The 20,993-nt window shown below is 54.4% G+C and overlaps 6 protein-coding genes across 6 annotated transcripts; 4 read left to right on the top strand and 2 right to left on the bottom strand.

Moving 5' to 3' along the window:
* Positions 1-1,703: 1,703 nt before the first annotated feature.
* Positions 1,704-4,809, top strand: EsH8_VI_000628 (transcription factor domain-containing protein; the record flags this gene model as incomplete). Its single annotated transcript, XM_083271881.1, has 7 exons — positions 1,704-1,995; positions 2,118-2,478; positions 2,534-2,611; positions 2,688-2,957; positions 3,015-3,678; positions 3,729-3,971; positions 4,021-4,809. 7 exons carry the CDS (start codon positions 1,704-1,706, stop codon positions 4,807-4,809), a joined length of 2,697 nt encoding a protein of 898 aa, XP_083127055.1.
* A 788-nt stretch (positions 4,810-5,597) lies between these two features.
* EsH8_VI_000629 (glutathione S-transferase family protein) lies at positions 5,598-7,809 on the top strand (the record flags this gene model as incomplete). Its single annotated transcript, XM_083271882.1, has 7 exons — positions 5,598-6,043; positions 6,146-6,665; positions 6,724-6,824; positions 6,887-7,070; positions 7,172-7,252; positions 7,333-7,458; positions 7,555-7,809. The coding sequence occupies 7 exons, from the start codon at positions 5,598-5,600 to the stop codon at positions 7,807-7,809; spliced, it is 1,713 nt and encodes a 570-aa protein (XP_083127056.1).
* A 211-nt stretch (positions 7,810-8,020) lies between these two features.
* Positions 8,021-10,551, bottom strand: EsH8_VI_000630 (major facilitator superfamily domain-containing protein; the record flags this gene model as incomplete). Its single annotated transcript, XM_083271883.1, has 8 exons — positions 8,021-8,436; positions 8,496-8,972; positions 9,075-9,519; positions 9,588-9,670; positions 9,734-9,755; positions 9,836-10,106; positions 10,175-10,263; positions 10,465-10,551. 8 exons carry the CDS (start codon positions 10,549-10,551, stop codon positions 8,021-8,023), a joined length of 1,890 nt encoding a protein of 629 aa, XP_083127057.1.
* Positions 10,552-13,427: 2,876 nt separating this feature from the next.
* EsH8_VI_000631 (uncharacterized protein) lies at positions 13,428-14,933 on the top strand (the record flags this gene model as incomplete). Its single annotated transcript, XM_083271884.1, has 4 exons — positions 13,428-13,639; positions 13,764-13,888; positions 13,946-14,614; positions 14,725-14,933. 4 exons carry the CDS (start codon positions 13,428-13,430, stop codon positions 14,931-14,933), a joined length of 1,215 nt encoding a protein of 404 aa, XP_083127058.1.
* An 894-nt stretch (positions 14,934-15,827) lies between these two features.
* Positions 15,828-17,135, top strand: EsH8_VI_000632 (uncharacterized protein; the record flags this gene model as incomplete). Its single annotated transcript, XM_083271885.1, has 1 exon — positions 15,828-17,135. The coding sequence occupies one exon, from the start codon at positions 15,828-15,830 to the stop codon at positions 17,133-17,135; it is 1,308 nt and encodes a 435-aa protein (XP_083127059.1).
* A 1,776-nt stretch (positions 17,136-18,911) lies between these two features.
* Positions 18,912-19,811, bottom strand: EsH8_VI_000633 (uncharacterized protein; the record flags this gene model as incomplete). The annotated part of the gene is made up of 1 exon (XM_083271886.1): positions 18,912-19,811. The coding sequence occupies one exon, from the start codon at positions 19,809-19,811 to the stop codon at positions 18,912-18,914; it is 900 nt and encodes a 299-aa protein (XP_083127060.1).
* Between the last annotated feature and the right edge of the window lie 1,182 nt (positions 19,812-20,993).

The raw sequence follows: 20,993 nt of genomic DNA on the forward strand, positions 1-20,993 counted from the left end.
TCATATGGATTCGATTACACGGTACACACACCACCGAACGTGTTATTAAGAGTCACCCGATACACAGAGACCGCCACAGGTCTTCGTGGTACATGTAGTGCACATTGCATATTACAGCCTGTCTCTTATGTTGCGAAAATATGAGGAGACGAAGGGTACCGCCACGGGCCTTCTTGGTACCTTTAGTGAAGGGGAAAGGCGCAACTTTCCCAACATAGGATCCGTAGGCAGGATGGTGAAAGGGTTGTGCGGCTTGCAGAAGAGGATGAGAGTAAAGGGGTCTGGTCCGTCCATTCAGCAATAGCAGCCAGGGTTGCGGACGGCCATACCCAAGTTGATGGGCTGGGCGGCCGCTGCATTTTAGCGCAGTGTGGCTGTGGTGCATAAGGTAAGGATGGATCAAGGATGGGGTGCTATGGTACGTGTTCGGGTGTTTGCCTAGAGCTTCCACAACTGGCCCCTGGTGTTACGCGCAACACCCAAGATAGGGAGGGTATTCTGCAAATCCCATTATGGTGGTGAGGCAGCTGATGGCAATCTCAGCTAAAAATGACGAGATAATCAAAAGCATGCGTCGCCTCGCAAACCACGCAGAGAGGATGAAGAGTCCGTGGGAACTCATGCATATAAGTTGAGCCTGAGAAATGCCATGGCCGAGATAACCGAGTTAATATTTCTTGATTGAATATAGAGTTTGGTAAAAGGCTTGTTATTTGAGGGAAGCATAATTGTCCCCAACTTTCAAGGTGGCTCATTTCTTGGGTAATACTCCGTAGTGTGCCCTAGTCAAGGCAATGCATGCTTGGCTGATAACCTTTTACCTAAATACGTACCGAGAGTGTATCAGAGCCAAAGCTACGAACTGCGGGCGAAAGTTGTTGAGGTGTGGACTTGCAACCCGTGACGGGCTCTTGAACGATTCCGACAGCCCACTCAGGCCACGCTAAAAACAGTGATCCAGGCCAAAAGTCCATGAGCCCAGTCTACCCCCATCCAGTGTGATGCTACCTGACCCCTCGCTTAAGGCAAGAAAAGGCAGGGTCCTTCTGTCGCCTGCGCGCCTTACAGAATACATACACTACATTCTCCAGGCGAGGTACCTTGCCCCAGTAAACGGTGCCATTTGTACCTTTTACGCAGATATCTGCCGCAGTGCACGCTGGGGCACCCATGCCGGTACTTTGTTACTAATCGTAATCTCACCTGAAAAGGGAATGGCGGCCAGGCTATGCCGCTGCCACTCTCTCATGTTCAATCTGCGCTGCACTGCACACTGCATTGCGTCCTCTCGATTCTCTCTCTCCATCACCCTCCACCGCCCGACCGATTCCCCGTTTCTTGTCCCCGTCCCTCGCCCTTTCTACCTTTCACTGCCACCTGCTGATGCATTTTCTGCTCGACTTGGCGTCGCTTGCGAAATCCCATCTCAACGGCCCTCCTCTCGACCAGCGGATTCCGAAGCATCGCATGACGTTCAACGCTCCGTGCGACGCCGAGCAACCCCTCCCGTAAGCAACGGTTGTAATTGCGCGCCGCGACGCTTCCCGCAGTCCAACCCAAAGAGGCTTTCGGCTGTCTCTCCGATAATCAGATAGCTTGTTATCTCTCGCCACGCCCGACAGATTTGTTAACTATCCCTGACTGCAAACTTGGAACCCATATCCCAAACCACTACGGCGCATCCCACCCGTCCTCATCTCGTCATGTCGTCGAGTACGCCGACACCGCCAGACACCAACAATGCCAGCTCCCACAAACGCCCGCGAAGTCCAGGCGCCGACTCCAACGGTAGGGAAGCGGCCACCGACAACACCAATGTTCCCAAACCGAAGCGCCTGGCATGCATGATCTGCCGAAAGCGCAAGTTGAAGTGCGACGGTGTTAGACCGAGTTGTAGCACCTGCGCCAGGCTAGGCCATTCTTGCGCCTACGATGAAGTTCGTAGGAAAAGCGGTCCTAAGCGGGGATACGTCAAGGCTCTAGAGGAACGACTGAGTGAGCACTTCCACCCTGCTCTTCTCTACTTTGCCCATTTTCACTTCACTCTTGCACCCGCCTACCTTTCTCTTCCTCGTGCTCTTTGACTGACTGATCGTGTTTGCGCGCCCCCTTCGTAGAACAAGTCGAGACCCTTCTCAAGACTCAGGACCCCCCTACGGCACCCGCCGACCCCTCCAGGGCCATACCTCACGTCCTAGATACCACTGCTCCGAACCGCAATCAACATGCCGCTGCCACGGCCAATTTCAACGTTGCTAACCCATCGATCGGCCTGGCTGCCGACCACGACGTGGACCGATGGCGGTTCAATGGCGAATCACCGCAGACCCAGAATGTGGCTGCGCCCCCAATGGACGATTTCAACTTCAACTCCAACATAGCAATGGGCATGAATAACGTCGGAAGCAACTTCACCTGGGAAATGATTGGATTAGGCCTCGAGGAGCCTCTTCCCCCTCAAGAGACCATTGACGAACTGTCAGTATTGCGCACTTGCTGTTCCAATGCACTTGTACTAACATGCATGTCTCAGCCATCAAATCTTCTTCGAAAAGATTCACCCTTCAGTGCCTATGATTCACAAGTACAGATATCTAGCAGCTATGAACTTGTATGGCCCCCCTGCTTCCGAACTCGTATGCGGCGGCGGCTTTTATCAAGAACAAGCACACTGACACGGTTCTCAGGGCCCCAAATCAGCGGCCACCAGTTGCACTCAGATACGCCATGTGGACCTTGGCGTGCTCAATCACGGAGAAATACCTCGACCTCAAGGATCTCTTTTACCAAAGAGCTCGCAAATACGTCGAAGCAGACTACATCAAAGGCTATGGTGAGCACATGATATCAGTCGCTCATGCTCAGACACATGTGTTATTGGCGTCTTACGAGTTCAAAATGATGTATTTTCCACGAGCTTGGATGAGCACGGGTTCTGCTGTGCGCCTGTGTCAGATGTAAGTTCACTATCGTGGTGTGTTGGCTGCTTCTGGGCACAGCTAATAAGTCGTCAGGATTGGTTTACATCGACTCGACGGATCTAGTTTGGATGTTAAGCAGTGTCTTCCCCCGCCGAGAGACTGGACCGAGCGCGAGGAAAGGCGACGTACCTTTTGGATGGCTTTCTGCGAAGACCGCTATGCGAGCATCGGTACCGGATGGCCAATGACGGTTGATGAAAGGGACATCATGACTAACCTGCCATCCTCAGAGGAGGCATTCGACATGAGCCGCCCTGAGCAAACACAATCTCTGCAAGATTGCATGAGCCCCTCTGGGGCAGCCAAGCTCTCCTCCTTTGGAGGCATCGTACTAATGGCATGCCTCTTTGGACGTAATCTGATTCACCTACATCGGCCCGACGTCGACGATAGAGACCATGACCTCAACGGCGAGTTCTGGAAACGACACCGCAACATGGATAACATACTGCTCAACACTTCTCTCTGTCTGCCATCTCACCTCAAGTTGCCCATTGGTCTCGGCAACCCCAACATTGTCTTCACCAACATGAGCATACACACGTCGACAATATGTCTCCATCAAGCTGCTATTTTCAAGGCCGATAAGAACAGGCTTCCATCGTCAGTCAGTGCCGAAAGCAAGGTCCGGTGTATTACGGCGGCCAATGAGATCGCGAGCATCATGAAGATGATCTCGCACATGGACCTTTCAGCGGTATGTTTGGCGAGTGGATCACATTCCTATGTCTACTAACACGTTTCTAGATGAACCCGTTCATCTCTTTCTGCCTATATGTCGCGGCAAGAGTGTTTGTTCAGTATCTCAAGAGCCGTCCAGAAGACAGCCAGACAGCCGATTCTCTTAGGTTTCTTCTTTCCGCCATGAACGCGCTCAAGAAACGAAACCCCCTCACAGAATCATTCCTCGTACAGTTGGATGTCGACCTGGAGGCTCTTGCGATCAGGATACCAAAGCTAAAGACGGCATTCCCTCGCAGTGGTGACAGTGTAAGTTTTCGCCCTCAAACTGGTTTGCCCTTGTCTAACCAAGTTGTAGCCGGGTTCCAATAATGGCGGGTCCAAGGGTCCCGTATGTGATGACCCGGAGGGTGTACAGGGCATCATGTCCTATCGCAACGAATGCCACTTCATGAAGACTGTGGAAGATGATGGAAATGCCGCTGCGGCACCAAGTATCGTGGAGCCGGAGCAAAGTGGTGAAGCCGACCCGAATTCTGCTTCGACAGGCTTCGGGGGCCAGGGCTGGCTTTCTGCGGAACAACCCATTCCCTACGGCACGAATAACACACACAGTCTCCCATTACATGGGAACGCATTGACGCCGAGTTCCGGATCCCTCTACGACAAGTCTGGGTCAAGTAGCGGACGCATGACGGGGTTCGGGCAAAGCGAAAGCAGCGGCGACAACAACATGTCTGGATCGCCTGATGGCGACCAGTCCAATCGACCGACGCCGAATTCCAGCTCAGCGTCAGAGCAACGAGTGAACATGGCACCAGGTGGTCTACATGGGTCTGGCAGGAACTCGTTTGACGCCAGCCCCGTGACGGCACAGCAGAACATGGATCCTCGGGGCAGTGCGGACGGGAATGCGAATTTCTTCAACGACGCAAGCGCATTCGGCATCCGCACCGGGTTGACACCGAACCAGAGATTTTCGATGCCAGATACACCGGGGGCCGACTTTGGCATGCCACACAATGGATGGGGCGACTTACAAGGACAGACAAGCATGACGCCTGTAGCTGAAGGGGTGCTGCGATCACTGATGAATATGGGGCCTATGGACGCTATGGATCTTACTTCATGGGATGCGACAAACTAGTTTAGATAAAGATCGGTCGAGCCACGGAGTTTGGAACCGGCGGCCGGCGAGCCATCTGGTGTGGGTGAGATCCCGTCTTCGAATTCGAGAGACGAGGATTTTTTCCCTTCTTTTTTCATTGTTATTTTTCAACTGACGCTCGAAGGCCTTGGTTGTGTACAACACGGAGCCGGTCAACAACCTACGGGTTGATGTGTGAGGGAGGCTTAAATAATTACCAAGGAGCTTATGAATAAACCACACGACTCTCATGAACGAAACCGCTTTGATCTCTGGCTGCAATGCTGTCGCCTATAGGGATTGAGTAGCTGTCGCAAGCGGTGCTTTCGACTGATGTCCATCCGTCCACGGATTCTAGTGCCGGTTCAGTTAGGTCCTACGGTTCACGGTACGTACCACAGTGAACAGACCAGGCTTCTCACTGATTGGCCCGTGCACAAGTTGCCGCCTTGCGGGCCCCGCTGCTGGTTGCCAAGCCGCCCAACGTCCATCAGCACTCTCCATCCACTTTTGCGCCCTGCTGAGAGCACTGTCAGCGGCCATGGAATGCACCGCACATTAAAGCAGCAACACAATCTCAAACTAAACCCGAATGCAAATGCCAGCTTTGGCCTCGCCCTTTGGCTTGCATCCAGGTAGTTGCAGCGCGGCCTTCTCCCCGCACGGCCCCCACCCCGCTCAACAGCAGCAGCCTCCGCCGCAGGCCGCCACTGTCGTTGCCGCTGCCGCAACCCACTTCCGTCCCGGCCCCGGTACCAAACCCCGATTCTTCGATCGACGTGTCCGGCATGGACGCCCCGGGGCCGGTCTTTCATCCGGACCTGTCAAGGGCGCAAGACATGCATATGCCGTCTACCGGTGACGAGCAAAACGAACAGCAGCAGCAGCAGCAGCATGTCGTCGCACCGGGCGTTGCCGGGCCTCTCGGGCCAATGGGCCAGTCGGCTCACGCGCAGCAGCCCAGCTACAACCAGATCATACCGACGCCGGATCAGCACGGTCAGTTCGGCATCTTGACTCCGGGGCCTGCAATCCCCGACGGGAATCCCGTTGGAGCAGAGGAGTCGCTTGTCGGGCCTAGTGGTTTCGTTCCCATCGACGGCACCACCGCCCCCGGCTGGCGGCCTCATGGCAGTCTTCTTAGCAGCAAATGGGTCATAGACCCCCCGAATCTCGAGGAGTGGCGTCAAAAGCTGTTCGATGCAGACGGTCTCATTATCCTTACGAACGAGCAGTGGGTTTTCCAAGAAGAAAAACATAAGAAAAAACCAGGCAACTGCCGGCTCTAACAGCAGGCTCGCCCGGCATGTCTACACGTGCTGACGCATACATCCAGGTTCGAGGCCTACTTCCCACACGTGGACAACGTCTACTCCCACAGGTCGACACAGACCTACAAGAAGAAGCCCTTCATCTCGCACTACTGGGACTGCCGGCTCAAGGGCCGGCCCCCTGGCACCAAAAAGTCGGACGACCCAACCAAGAAGCGGCGCAACCGCGTATCGCGCAAGCTCAACCTCTGCGACGTCAAGATCAAGATCACAGAGTACTTTCCCGGGGCGACGCTCCACGACCTGGACGACGGCACCTTTGTGCCCCTCAATGGCGCCCAGGCCCTCAACGGCGCCCACACCGTCCTCGCTCCTGCGGGCGAGAAGGAACTCCGCGTCCTGCCCGCCACGCTGCACAACCTCCCCGCGCCGGGCCAGAAGTTCTGGACGATTCAGAGGGTGAATGGGCACATCAGCATCAGCGGCATCCCCGGGCCGCATCAGCACACGCTCGGAAAGAGCGACGAGGTCAAGAAGAACAGCATCCAGCGGTATCTTGCCAAGAAAACCCACGAAGTGTCCAAGGTAGGAAGAAGGGAAGCGGTCACATCGACAAGTCTCTGCGTGCTGACACCGTGAGAAGTTACAGATTGACGGACCGAGAAAGGCGACGGGTCGAGCCCATTGGACGATCAAGAAACACGAAAAGGAAAGCGATACGAAGCTTTATTCGGCATGTTACTGGTCTGTGCTCCCCGGCTCGAGGGCTTTCAGCATCGACACTTACTAACTCTGGACATCACCAGTCCCTTCTCCCAGCGCGTCTGGATCGCGCTTGAGGCCAAGGGGCTGCCATACCAATACTGTGAAGAGGATCCATACAAGACGCAAGCATCACAGCAGCTGCTAGAGGCCAACCCTAGGGGCACAGTGCCCGCCATCCGGCAGGGGGACTGGGCTTGCGCAGAGAGCGCCGTGGTACTAGAATACGTGAGCCCCCTCTCCCGTCGACAGCTCGAAAAGAAAGCAAAAAGAAAATGGGAAAATGGAGTCTCGGCTGACCATCTAATGTGTCTGCGTGCGTGGAACAGCTCGAGGATATGGATAGGACCATACCGCTCTTCCCAACAGATACCAAGCTCCGCGCGAACTGCCGACTGTGGATAGACCATGTTTGTCGCTCCTCTCCTGCCCGCTGGCTTTCTCTGCCCAAGGAGAAGCGAATCGCCGACGTTGACACAATTTCACACAGATAAACTCCCGCCTCGTACCGGCTTTCTACCGCCTCCTCCGTAACCCCGACCCCGCACAGCAAGCGCAGCACATCGAGAAACTCCAAGAGGCCATCAAAGACCTGGTCCTCGCCGCCGATGAACAAGTACGATACCCCTCCTCCCACGGATTCCCTTCGCCATATCCAAGAAGAAGGAAGAAAAAAGCAGAGCTTTGCTGACCATGGCCCTGAATGCAACAGGGTCCGTTCTTCCTCGGCAGCAGTCTATCCCTCGTCGACATCCACTTTGCTCCCTTCGCCATACGCCTCTCCCGCATATTGCAACCTCTGCGCGGCTGGACTGCGCCGGCGCCGGGGCTGCGATGGGCCAAGTGGCTCGATGCCCTTGAAAACAACACGCATGTCCGAGCTACGACGAGCGGCAAGGACGTGTATATCGATACCGTTGAACTGTTACAGGTTTCCCTCGATCCGGACGGTCATATCGGTCTCTGATCGCCTCCTTCGGCATACTTCGGTTTGGTATTGCTGAAAAGACGTGGACAAATGCGGTGTGGATCAGTGAAGCTGAGCAGATTAAAAGGCATGTACATTTTATCGAAATAAATAAACAAACGGGTATCCACCCCCTTCGCTATACAATCCAACAAATTTAAGCTCAGCATTGCGCCGCGCCCACAGCCGCCTGCCTTTTTGCACTAATAAATCAGGGGTCCGTGGCTGGTGACGGCTCCGGCGATGCCCTTCTTCGTTTCAACCCGTGCCATTTTTCCTTGACGGTGGTGACCTCTCCCAGCTGCCTCGCCCTCTCACGCCCCTCGCCCAGCTCCTCAAGAGTCTTCTGTTCCAATACGCGATGACCGTCCTCATCCACCACCCACCGCTGCGAGTCGGGCAGATATGCCCAGGAGAAAATGGCGCCAACGGCTACGAACGAGCCAAAGAGAAGGAAGATAAGCCCTTGGCGGTTGGCAGCGGTGTAGGACGAGTTGATGCCGTACACGACGAGGAGGGCCACGATACTTCCGAGCTTTCCGGCGGCGGCGGAGATGCCGTGACATGTACAGCGGTAGCATGTTGGGAAGATCTCGGCTGGGATCATGAAGGTCAAGGTGTTTGCACCTGGTATATCGTTATTGCACGCCCCGTAATGTTGTGTGAGGACTGCGGTGTTGACTTACCAAAGTTGAACATGAAATGACACAACGCTACGAAAACGACTGTTGCCGGGGCTCCGGAGGTTCGGTTGACGCCATAATACACACAGCCTGTGATGACAAATAACACTGCCAGAACGAAAAAGGAGACAGTCAGCCACTGCCTACGAGGGATGCGGTTGGCTGCCATAACAAAACAAGCGCTGCCAGCGATGGAAGCAATTGATACGGTTAGCAAGTACTGTTTCGCCTGCTCTAGGAGTACATCGTAAATAGTGTTGCAGGGTAGAGTTGCGTCTGTCTGCCAGACGGGGAGGAGGCCGGTCTGATTCCACAAGCGTGCGGTTGCATTTCCGTCGGGGAACTTGGAGTTCCAGCATGGCAGCCTGTCGTCAATGGGCGTCGGTCCAGTAGTTGCCCACATGTCGGACAATGTGCCTCTGTTGTCTAAACTGAGACCGTAGAAGCTCACATCAAGAAAAAACCATGTTGCAGCGGTGCCTGAGGGGTGGTTAACATCATGACCATCTACCGTTGTGTGATGGTAGCAGGCCACCAGCTTCGAGGAACCGCAAACGGAGGATAACAGGATATTAAACTCACCCAGCAAATAGTACCAGTTGCCATCCTCAATGAAATACTTGTACAAATCCCCCTTGGAAAATTGGATGGGCATAGGCTGCTGTGAGTTGGTGGTATGCACTCCATCGGGGGCGGTCATGGGAAACCCCGTCGTTGCGCCAGGAGGTGCCCCATAGACCCTTTGTGTGTTTCTCAGGGCTATACCAGGTTTGTTCCTGACCTCAAGACTATACAGTCCACAGTCAAACAAGAAGAATCGAAATATAATGGCTAGAAGAGCGGGTACGGCGCCGGACCCGATGACAATGCGCCAGATGCCATCTACAGTGCGACGACATTCTCTGTCGAATTTCATGTCGAGGCCACATTGCATGGCCTGAAGTCCTTCACTGTTTTCACGGCCGAGAAGTACCCAAAGACCTACTAGCTGGGCGAGAGCCTGGCCGATGGGCTGCATCATAAATGTCTATGGTCAAAGTAGGTCTTGTTAACCTTTGAACAGGGGCTACGACCCGAGAACGGTAACCAGCTTACGGAAGAGATCATGGTGCCTCGCGATTGAGTGCTTGACCACTCCGAGGTGATGACCGCGCTAAGGGGGTATTCGGCACCGATTCCTGTGCTGCTGTGTTAATTGATACCCCTAGTAACGAGAAATACGTCTGGGAGCAGCGACTTACCAATACCCATTACGAAGCGCCACTGTTGAGCCCGCACGGGTTAGTTTGATTCATAATGCCAAAGGTAGGGGTAGCAAGACGAGATTAAGAGTGATAGCGTACCCATATAAAGAGCCCCAAAAAGCTCATATCGTCGAAGCCATAGCTGCTAGTAGCCACGCCAATGGTCGACACAATGACGAGTACGAGCTCGATGCCGTAGAGACGCGTTCGTCCATAAAAATCGGCAAGAAATCCAAAGAGCAATTGGCCTATCACAGAGCCCAAGAGAGTGAAGAAGTTGATGAGCAGCCCTTGCCATCTCGCACCCGGTGAAGGCCAGTACACAAAGGCAATAGATGCGAGAATAACATTGGTGGAAAAGAGATTATAACTATCGTAACAAGGTCAGCCAATTACGAATACAGTAACGAGTTGACTGTAACGAGGTCGAGGGCATACGAGTCTGTCAGAAAGCCCGAGGCGGCCACGCCCCAGATCCGAAGGTTCCATGAGTTGAGGTCAAGTTCATAACGCAGCTGGCGGCGGTCCTGGAGAAGCAGTGAGCCGGTGAAACCATATGCCGGGCGGTGCTATAGGCAAGCAAAATAAGGCAACAGGATGAAAGGACTTAGGGTCAAAGCCGGGATGAGGTCCAAGATGCGGCTCACTAGATGCGGAGCGTGGCGTACAGAGCGGAGCATTGACTCGAGACAAAGTTGGAGACATTGACGGAACAGAGATTGACGTACCTGAAGATCTCGGGCGGACAAAGCGGAGCTGTCACTACCCAGAAAGCCGCGATTCCTCCTTACCAGAGGGTCGGGCAGAGCCGACATGGCTCCGGCTCAGCTGCCTCAGACTCGACTTAATCACTGAACGAGAAACTGCGTGAGACACTTCGTCGAGTGAGAATGGCGAAACGGGGAAAGACAGGGGATGCAACCCACATGGGCCCTGACCAGCGATGCCTTACAATATTGCACGATACGGCAGGACAGCGAGTGGGCAGTATGCGTAAGATGCAGAGGAGGAGGTCGGGTAGTTGGATGAGGTGGGCAAATGGGCCGTGGTCAGCCGGGACCCGTTTCCAAGGGTACGTTAGTCGCAATTGAGAGAGACCATTGGGCAATCGGTGTGTGGGTTGGTTGTGGTTATCAACGAGAGACGGACACGACGGAGGTTGATGCCACGGGAAGAAATCGGACAGGAGGACGGGAGACGATAACCAAGCAAGGAAAGGCAGGCGAAAAGGAAATTCAAGGTCAGTTAAGGCAAAGTTTGAACAAGCAGATGCGCGGAAAGGACGCTAAAAGCAGTCAAGGCCTGCCAAGTGCAGAATGGCCAGAAAATGTTGGCTTATCCCCTACCATCTCTCTGGATTGAGATTCCCGCACCTCCCCTTCGCCTGATTAATATTGGACGCCAAATACTCAATTGAGCTGAGCGAAGGTAATTAGTGCACAGCCCAGCTGGGAGACAGGAGGGCTGCTCTTAGCCCCTTCTCCAACAATGCAACCCCCCACATCGACCAACGAACCCTGGCGACAGGCTCATTGAGGTATTCAAGACAAATAGATCTTGGGCGTAGCCGGTTTGTCCATTTTGGTGATACTTGCTCGTGGATGCTACCCGCTGTCCGCCTCGACGGTGACTGATAAATATACTGCGCAAGATGCCCTGAACTCGCCAACGAGTCGAGGTGTTTTTGCTTAACCACGATGAACAACATCTTTGATCGAGAACCTGGAGGCGATGCGATACCGGGCTCTGCTTTGTGCGCATCAGGACCAACAGTCCGGGCGGGTAGGATTCGCAGCCTCACTCCAGCCAAACAAGCGCCATTTGAAGATGCACAGCTTGGTGGTGCCAGTCCAATCTGTCACCAGACAGTTGACAAACACCTACATAAGTCTCAACCTCTCGCGCCCGCAACAAGTAGTCATCGTGGGAGAGCGTATCCAGCCAGCAGGCTATAAAAGCACTAGCAGCAACAGATGTGCAGGTTGACAGGGAGCTGGTAAGCATGTCGAGTCCGGAGTACCAGTCGCTTGAGCATGCACTCATGGCTGGCGCTGTCATTGGCTGCCCCAACCAATTGGCGGCGGACAAGGTTAAGCCATGGCATCGGCTGTTGGCCTTTTCTGCCCTGCAGGGTGACCCCACATGAGTGTGCTTTCTTTGGGACGCACGTTGGCTTTGACGAGATTACCAACCGCTAAGTTACTCTCTGCAACTTGATACTTGATGAGCGTTGCAGCAAGAAAACGTGCCGCGGAGTGTACATGATCATCTGCAACTCGTTGTGACTGGGCCAGACCCACCCGAGCGGAGGCAACTAGCTCACTGAGTTGACTTGAGCCCAATGATCCTCCCATGCTCCTGAACAAGACCTCCAGCAACCTGCCCCAATTGCCATCGCTATTTTGGTATGCTGCCGCCTGGACGTGCCCAAACGGGCTGTCTCCCCACGCGCTACCCCCGCCGAAGAAGGAAAGCTGTCACTGCGGTTCGGTGGCCATGCTTCAACAGGACTAATCCTTGCTTGCCATTTCACCCAATGCGCTGATTCGGGTGACTTTAACTAATTAGACCTAGCCTTAGTTCGGTTGATCGTACGTAGCCTGCAGTGCGTATTCAGGTCGGGCGAGAGTTGCTAAAGTTGGCGGCGAGCCCGAGAGAGACGCATCTAGGTAACTGGATAGGTAGGTCGGGCTGAAAGGGCTGTATACACGTGTAATGTATTCCATATCGACAACGGATAGTCCTCGGGGTCTAGGACACCTTGCAAATAAGCTAAACCAAGCAGCCCAAGGTAAAGCTTGCTCGGGGGGCTGTCCCGCCAGTGTCACACGCCGCTTATGATCGATATCGATCCTTGCAGATCCAGACTAGCCGGACAAGTGCACGTTGTGTCTCCCGCGTGCCTTACCTTTCCGCTAATCACCTACCTGACCGCCACACGTATCTTTCCTCCAACCAGTCGGACGCACACCTAGTCGGACCCTCGTCCGTACCAGAAGGGAACCCTTGAGGATTGTACATTAGGACCACCCGAAAGTGCTCGGCGCTGCTGGAGAATTCCCAGCGACCTTATGGATACTCCGCACCCTCATTACCGCCCATTTACCACCACCACATTGTAACCCCGCTCCGTTGGTTTGGTCCCTCCATGTTCTCGCTTGACCTTCGATGCCGCGTGGTTGTGAAAAAAAATCCCATTCCAGCGTCCAGCCTCACACTGCGCCTTGCTAGTCTTGCGCGAGCTCACGACGGCATCTAACCTGCGGAGAGACGGATAGGCGAATTATCGGCGTCGGGGCCGCGGCGAGACGCCACGACTCACACAAAATTCCGCCCTGCCATCCGTCAAGGTGCTTTGGTCCTCCTCATCTCTCCCCCGAACACATCCCGCATCACCACCCTTTACAATACTCGCGCCAGGCAACAAGTCCCCGATAGCAACAGCGTCTCAGCATTGATTTCTGAGTAACGGCCCCATCGGCACCCTCGTCCTTGCGGCTACGCGAACGCAACGCCGCTTGAATGCATTCGCACCAAGATTCCTGCCTACCCACGACACCGCCGACGAGACGAACCGAGCGTATACCTAACCCGCCAATGTCATGTTATAATTGGCCTTGCAACCTTCCGCAGGGTTTCTTGATTTGGTGACCAAAGTCAGAGTCAAGAAATAGGTCTAGGCCTTCCAAGCATGGCCGCCTCGTCCTCCTCCGGCTCATCTTTTACTTCTTCTTCTCTCGGCCGTCCGCCCTCCTACGGTCAACAATACGCAAGCCCGCTTGACTCAACTTGGACACCGACATCGGGCGCATCAACTATCTCAGCCCTCACCTCCGAAGCCTCGGCACCTCATGCCTCGCTCCGTCCTCTGGATCTCGGCCCTCCGGGCTACCAAGCAACCATGTACGATCTGCTCGCCTGCCCTTGCTTCCCTTCCGCTGCTCTTCTGTTGCCCGTCTCTCCTGGGTTCTCCCACTCGTTGCCTCCAAACCTACATATTAACTGTCTAACACGGCCTGTACTCTAGAATCCTCTTTGAAAACACTCCCAACGAGCGAACCGTCTACCTTGGTCCTTGGGAAGTTGTCGGCTCCGAACAGCGTCGCGTGCTCTGGCAGTGCAGCTACCAGAGCGAGCTTCTAGAACATTTCCGTACTTCGTTTCCCAGTTCTCATCCGAGCTAGCGGCACGAGTCTGACCGCAATTTAGTTCCGTCCGACGTACCCGCCGATATCTTTCCTCACACCCTCCACGCACGTCATCGCCCCTACACGGACCCTTGTGAGCTTGAGCTCTATGTCAGTTTTCGCGAGCCGCACCGGGTTAGGTATACGACTGGCGAAGGCATGGTAATCCACGATCATCTCATGGAAGTCAAATATGAATTTACCACTGTGGAGAGTTCCATACGATTCCAGGGAGACGTCCGCCGGAAGGACCTAGTCGACTATTACGATGTTGATGTTGTATGGTCCGACGTGCACGGAAGAACGGATGGCTTTGGCAACATTAGAGGCATGGGCCTGGTACAAAGACTGAAGCTCTGGCGGGATCGCTACTCGACGTACCACTCGTTGACTGTGCTCGCCAATCGCTCGGGTGGTCGCCAATATCGGGAATACGAGATTCACAACTTTGAAGGCGAGCTCCGTAACCGTGATGATCGGCATCGTCAAGTTCGCCTGGCGGTACGCGGAAGCCGGCGCAGTAGCGCCCCAGACAATGGCAATTCTTCTCGGTCGCGGTTCACATTTTCGCATCGCATGCGCCCGCGCGTTCGTTCCGGCTCCCAGGGCGGGCAGTCCACCCCAGAGGCTGGCTCATCTTCTAGCACCCTCGATATTCGATATTTAGGTGTTCAGTTCAGTAAGCGTGAAGGTACGACAACTTCCCCGTCAATAACCTAGGGCACTCCGGATGGCTAGGATTCTTCGATCCCCGTCGCCGATAGCGTGGTTGGAAGGCTGATTTGATAATGCAAACAACAGATTATCGCAGGTTCCTCGAAAGCTGGGTCGTGGCGCACAGTTCCGACAGCGAGTTCCACGGCATACCCTTTCCATCACACCATGTTGAGCTTCCATCGCCACAAATCCTACCCGGAGAGATGTCAGAACTTCCATCACCAGATATTTCTAGGGGCCTCCAGCCGGTGGTGGAACCGCCAGATTCATACGAGTCGGACTCGACCCCCTGAAAGGAAACAAGATTCAGTCCAAGAAATCTCAAATTATGAACCGACCACTCGGCAAGATGCGACAGATGGTTATCGTCTGACACTCTGTTTTAGGGGTCGTTCTGCCTTGTGCATAGTCCCTAGCCGACGGCTGGTAGGTTAGGGAAGATCGACCATATGCATGACCAGTGTCGTAGAGAATGGGCATCCCATTCAAAGGCATTCGAGCGAACAGTCAGCGAGCGGTATGCTAGGTCAGGAAAGCTGGCGGTGGGTTGTGGTACCATGGAGCCGCGATCGCGAGGATACTTGCCTTGGTTTGGTGCATCAGCCAGCCGTCAAAAGTGGTGTGTGAGCTTGGCTGATGCCGCGGCCGCCGCTCTGTGTTCCAGGTCCGGGCGCTGACAGGATAGGATGACAGGTTTGACAGGCCCCAGGACCCATAAGGAACCCACCACGTTTTCCAAGGGTCGGCGCGGGGTTCCGGCGCTGGATACCCGTTAGGGTGGGGGTGGTCAGTGGTCCAAAGTGGTATCAACGTCACCACACCTTCACGCTGCAGCTTCAGAGCAACCAGTGAATGGTGCCAAGTGCACCCCCCACTTCGCCCAAAACCATCCCACTGCGGACATCTGCTGATTGCCCTCATCCCAGAGTCACCTCAGTCGATCTCAGCTAACCTACCTTGATTTGTCCAGCGGCGTTGGACCGAGATTCGACTGCCTGTTCCATTGGCTTGGGCTAAGAAGCCTTCGCCAGGTGCTCAAAGCTTTGGCCGAATATAAAGCTAAACATCAGGCAACCTCGAGAACTCTCAACGGCACAAGCTTCACACGTCCACTACCAACAGTCCTCCCCGAATACCGCATCAAAATCTCATCAACATAAGCTGCTTCGTATTCAACCTTGATCATAATGAAGGTTATTCTAGCCATCAACTCGGGATCCAGCTCCGTCAAGATCTCGGTATACTCCGCAGAACCTAAACAGTCGCCCCGCCAGATCGCAGAGACAGCCGTCAGTGGTCTGACGGCCCCACCGGCCCAAGTCTCGTACACACGCGGCGGTGTTGAGATCAAGACGTCCGAAGATCTCGAGGACAAGGTGTCGACCCAGGACGATGCCTTCAAAGTGCTCCTCCGCACTCTCATTGATGACCCGGAGCTGCCACAGATCAAGCAAAAGAGCGATATTGCCCTGACCTGCCACCGCATCGTACACGGAGGTGATTATCCTTGCTCCCAAGTGATTACTCAAGATACGTATCACCATCTTGAAGAGCTCAGCGATCTCGCGCCCCTGCATAACGGCCCCGCCCTTGAGATCGTCAATTCGTGCGTGGATCAGCTGCCCGACGCTATCAATGTTGCATGCTTCGATACCCAGTTCCACTCTACCATCCCCGAGCACGTTCGCACGTACCCCATCAACCAGGAAATCGCCAAAAAGAACCACTTGAGAAAGTTCGGGTTTCATGGCGTCAGCTACTCTTTCATCACTCGGTCCGTTTCCGAATTTCTTGGCAAGGACACCAAAGACCTGAATATCATCGCCCTGCACTTGGGAAGCGGCGCAAGCGCTTGCGCCATACGAAATGGCCATAGTTGGGATACCAGCATGGGCCTGACCCCTGTCGCAGGCTTGCCAGGAGCGACAAGAAGCGGCAGCGTAGATCCTAGGTCAGTTATTCTATTCAGCTGCCGTTACCTTGACAGGCAACTAATCCTACTTGACAGTCTTGTTTTTCATTACGCAAGTGACGTCGGCAAGCTCTCCCCGAACTCAACATCGAAACTGCACCTTACTGAGGCTGAGGAGATCCTGAACAAACGAAGCGGGTGGAAGTCTCTTACAGGGACCACCGACTTTGGCGACATTGCAAGCTCGGAGAAGCCCACGCACAAGCTCGCTTTCGATATCTTCGTCGACAGAATATGCGCATTTGTCGGCTCTTACTTTGTCACTCTCAACGGCCAGGTGGATGCGTTGGTGTTCGCTGGTGGCATCGGCGAGAAGAGCGATAAGCTGCGTAAACGGGTCGTCGAGCAATGTGCCTGCCTGGGGTTCACCATTGACGACGACCTGAACAATAAGAAAATGGTTGAGACAGTACAGGAGGTTGGCCAAAACGGAGCGAAGTGCCGCACTTTAGTCTGCAAGACGGACGAGCAATTCGAGATGGCGAGGCTATGCACCGAGAAGGAGGAGCTCTGGCAGCAGTAGCAAATTGGTGTCTAGGGGTGACAACCGGTTTCTCCAGGGACCGTGATGGAGGTCGGTGGTCACACAGATTTCTGCAGAGGGCATAGAAGCCACTGGCGTAGGTGCTGGAATAACGGCGCTGAACTGAGACAAATCAATAGCTGTCTGTGCCGGAGGGGGCAGGAATCTGACCATGTATATAGCGATAAAAGACGAAAACATACAAAAATCGCCCGACTCTAAAACCACTTACACACATCACCCCCCCCCCCCCCCCCCCCCTTCCTCTCTACCACCCCCCAACCACTCTCACATCAGACACGCGCATACCTCAAGCCTCGTGGGAATAACCGTTTGCGCCGCAATCCAGGGTATACGAAAGAGCGACTGGCGATCGATGACATTCCATCGGCGACGGGGTCGCGATTCGCTGTGCCCAGGCAACGGGGCGCCGATCGGCCATTCCAGCACCAGGTTGCCGGGCGCTCACCTCCGGGTCTGAGACAGGTTTTCTCCATCAGCTCGGCTGTCGGCCCCCCGTGGTGAACGCCATGTACGGCACCCCACCACCACAGAGTGGAGGGGGCTCCTCTCAGAGTGGAAAGAGATCTCGATCTCAACCTTGGCTCCCTCCCCTCACCCAAAAGCAAGGGGCCAAGCGCCATTGGAGAAATCTGCCAGCCAGTCAGCCAGCCCTCCGGCCCCCTTTCCCTCCTGTCTGGCTCTTTGTAATCTTTTTTCCCAGAGGCTGATCAGCATGCATTTCCGATGGGATATTCAATCGTCGATTCGACCAGCATGGGGTTCTCGTTGGAATTCATTGGGGCGTGGGGCTCGATCAAAGATTGTTATCCGCAGCCAGACAGCCCAGCCAACACTGAGACAATAATACGTCACTCTTATCAGTCACATGGTTTCGCAGATGATGGGAGAATTAGTTGTTTATAACTTTGTTCATATTTTCGTCTCAATCGGTTGGGCCATAGCGGCAACCGGCCAAAAGAGTGAAGTGGGACACGTCTAATATCGGCAGTCGGTGAACGACCTTATTCTTTCGAATCATATCGCGATATCCCTCAAGCATCGTTTCGATGCAGTCCACCCCTCCAGGCCCTGTCCATCCATTCGTAGGACCGTCTGTCCCGAAACATGATTGTGCAAATATCCTCATCCAACAACCCATGTTTTCCAAGGGAAGACCCAAATCTCGTATATGTATCCTTTCCCCCTTGTCCAGTTCGGAGTTGCCTTCTCCTCATAAAAACAAAAACAAATCGCATAATGCGTCTGCCCCTCGGTACTGATTGAATCGAGGATTCGGGTATGTGTACCAAACCGCGAGAGAAACCAACGCCAATTAAGAACAATTCCGCCCCTGGATGTCGAATTAACCATTGCAAAACAGGTAAATATCCAATAAGAGTCCCGAGTATAAACGCCATTTTTGTTGCCTTGATCCCACCACGTATATGTGCAGGTGCGCCATTCGTATGCTTTGCGACCTTCTATCTCCAAGACCCAGATAGTAGAAAAAGAGAGAAATTTGGAATGTGATAGGTATCATTTTCGGCTGAAAGAGGTGCCGCCGAATACGCTCAAACGCCATCCCTGTACTTCCGTTGCTTCGTCAATCCTGCAGAAGGAAGCAAATGACCCCGGCAAGTCGAAGGGGTATTAAACGCAAGTCACCGGAAGGGCCAGACCATACAGAGCCCTTCATCCGATGACGTGTTGAAACTGTACAAAGATGGAAGGGCATGGGCATTCATGGTTGATGTGACCCCGGTAGAAGACCCCTCAAGCGCCCTCTTGACATGCAACAGCCATGGCTAATGCGTCAAGCCCACTGCTGGGAGTTCTCGCCGCGCAAGGACGGTTGAGGAGGGGTAGGTTCAAGCCGCGCATATCCCATGCGCTCGTGGTAACGCCGGGAGAAGGGAGTGGTGCCTGACCAGGAGGATATCCGTAAGGTTCTGCGTCCCACATTGGCTGGTCGCGGGAGGCACGGCTGTTGGTGGAGGCCCTGACGGAGGCGGATGAAGATCGACGGCCCGTTGTTGAGAGACCACCCAATGAAGATCGCGCGGCGACCTTGGTAGATGCCGAAGAGCGTGCCTTATCCTTGTAGTGTGTCTCCAGGTGCTGCTTCATGTTGTCTGCTCTGGTGAACTTCTTCTGGCAGCCGTGAAAAGTGCACTGCACCGCTTTCTCGGCTGTGTGGATCTTGGAATGCCGAGACGCATGGCCGGAAGTGGTGAATGTCTTCTCGCACCCATGGCTGTCGCGGTAACGGCAAGGATACCTCTTGCCAGGCCGTTCGGGCAAAGGCGATGTTGCAGAGCTATCCTCCTCATACGAATTCGCGCGGCTGTTGGGTGCGTATGCGGGACGTTTTGAGGGCATCTGGTCGTACTCATCGTACATTGGCTGACCAGGGAAAGCGCTGACTCGGCTAGGGTCATAGGAGGTTGGGGTGAGAGGAGAGAGAGGATCGCTGCTTGCGTTCGAGTCGTACGAGTCTGAGCGAAGAAGCTCTGGCGTGTGAGGTGAAGACGAGCTGCTCCGCGGCACGGGGTGGAAAGGCTGTGAAATTACTTGACTTGCAGTGCGGTAGCTGAGTCGTTGAGGCATGGGTTCCATGGAAGGTTCGTCGTTCAGGAGGGAAACCTGACGGCCAGTTGCGTCTCGAGCATGCATTTTGTTAAAGTTGATCATATATCAACAGGGTATAAGTTGTATGAGTTCAATTGAACCTAGTCCTCAGACTGGTGTGAGTGCGTTGGAGAGAAGGATGCCGTGAGTAAAGCTGATCCGACTGGTATTCAATGCAACAAACGACGATGCAGTGTGCCAATGTGTGCCGGTGTATGTTGGTTTGGTTGGGGAGTGGAGGAGTGGTGGTTGAGGCTGGCGGCAGCGGTGGTGGTGGTGAGAAGAAGCGATGGTGCAGACGAGGCGCGGGAGGGTGAGGCGCAAGTAGAGTATTATACCAGCCAGGAGCTTCTTGCAGAGAGAAAGCTCGGGAGGTCAGCGGGTTGAGGGGGGTGGGCCGAAGCAGAGTATCGAAGTGAGCATCCTAGGGCCGGTCGGCATGGGTGGATGAGAGGATAGATGCGGAATGAGTGGATGTGTGTATGGGAGTGTTTGGGGGGGGAAGGAGAATTGGGTATGGGCATGGGGCATGGGAAAGGAGAATTGCGCACCTTTCATCGCTTACCAGGATGCCGCGAAAGGTACGTGGGCTGAGGTACCCGACCGAGCTGTCCAAGGTTTAGTCACACTAAAAAACGACTGGGACACCTTGGGAAGGCAGGGGTCCAGGAAAGGCCGGAGCCACAGCATTGAGGGTCCGGCCGAGGCGTCCCCCCTCGCGCGCGACGCACACCCTCGCCCCCGCTGACCCCTCCCCTCATCACCTTTCCACACCTCATTCTCACTTCACTCTCACGACACTTTGGGTCATCCGTTACGTGCACCCCTGGTTCCAACCCCTGGTTCCAACCCCCATGCTATCCAGGGTAGCTCCCCGAGTCTTCGCGGCGGGCGGCTACGTACCCCGGGGTGGGGGAGAGATGTGGACTCGGGCCTGGGCTTGGGGCCTCAATGTTTTCTTCGGGAACACACGCACACACCCGTATGTACCACGTAGATACTCTACGACTATGGAATTGAGGAGGGGAAGAAGGGGTAAAAAATCTGGGAAGGGTCTTGGATCCCGACTAGATGGCAATGATAACCAGTTGGGTTGAGTGGGTAACGTGTGGGCAAGTGCCCCCCCCTTCCGTCTTGGGCAGTTTTTATGGGTTTATTTTAATATTTTTATTTTGTGATTCCCCATGCATCGATCGATCTTCCGTCCTCTGATGAGGTATCCTCATA

Source organism: Colletotrichum jinshuiense, chromosome 6, assembly GCF_051148585.1.
Source record: "Colletotrichum jinshuiense chromosome 6, complete sequence".
Lineage (NCBI taxonomy): Eukaryota > Fungi > Ascomycota > Sordariomycetes > Glomerellales > Glomerellaceae > Colletotrichum > Colletotrichum jinshuiense.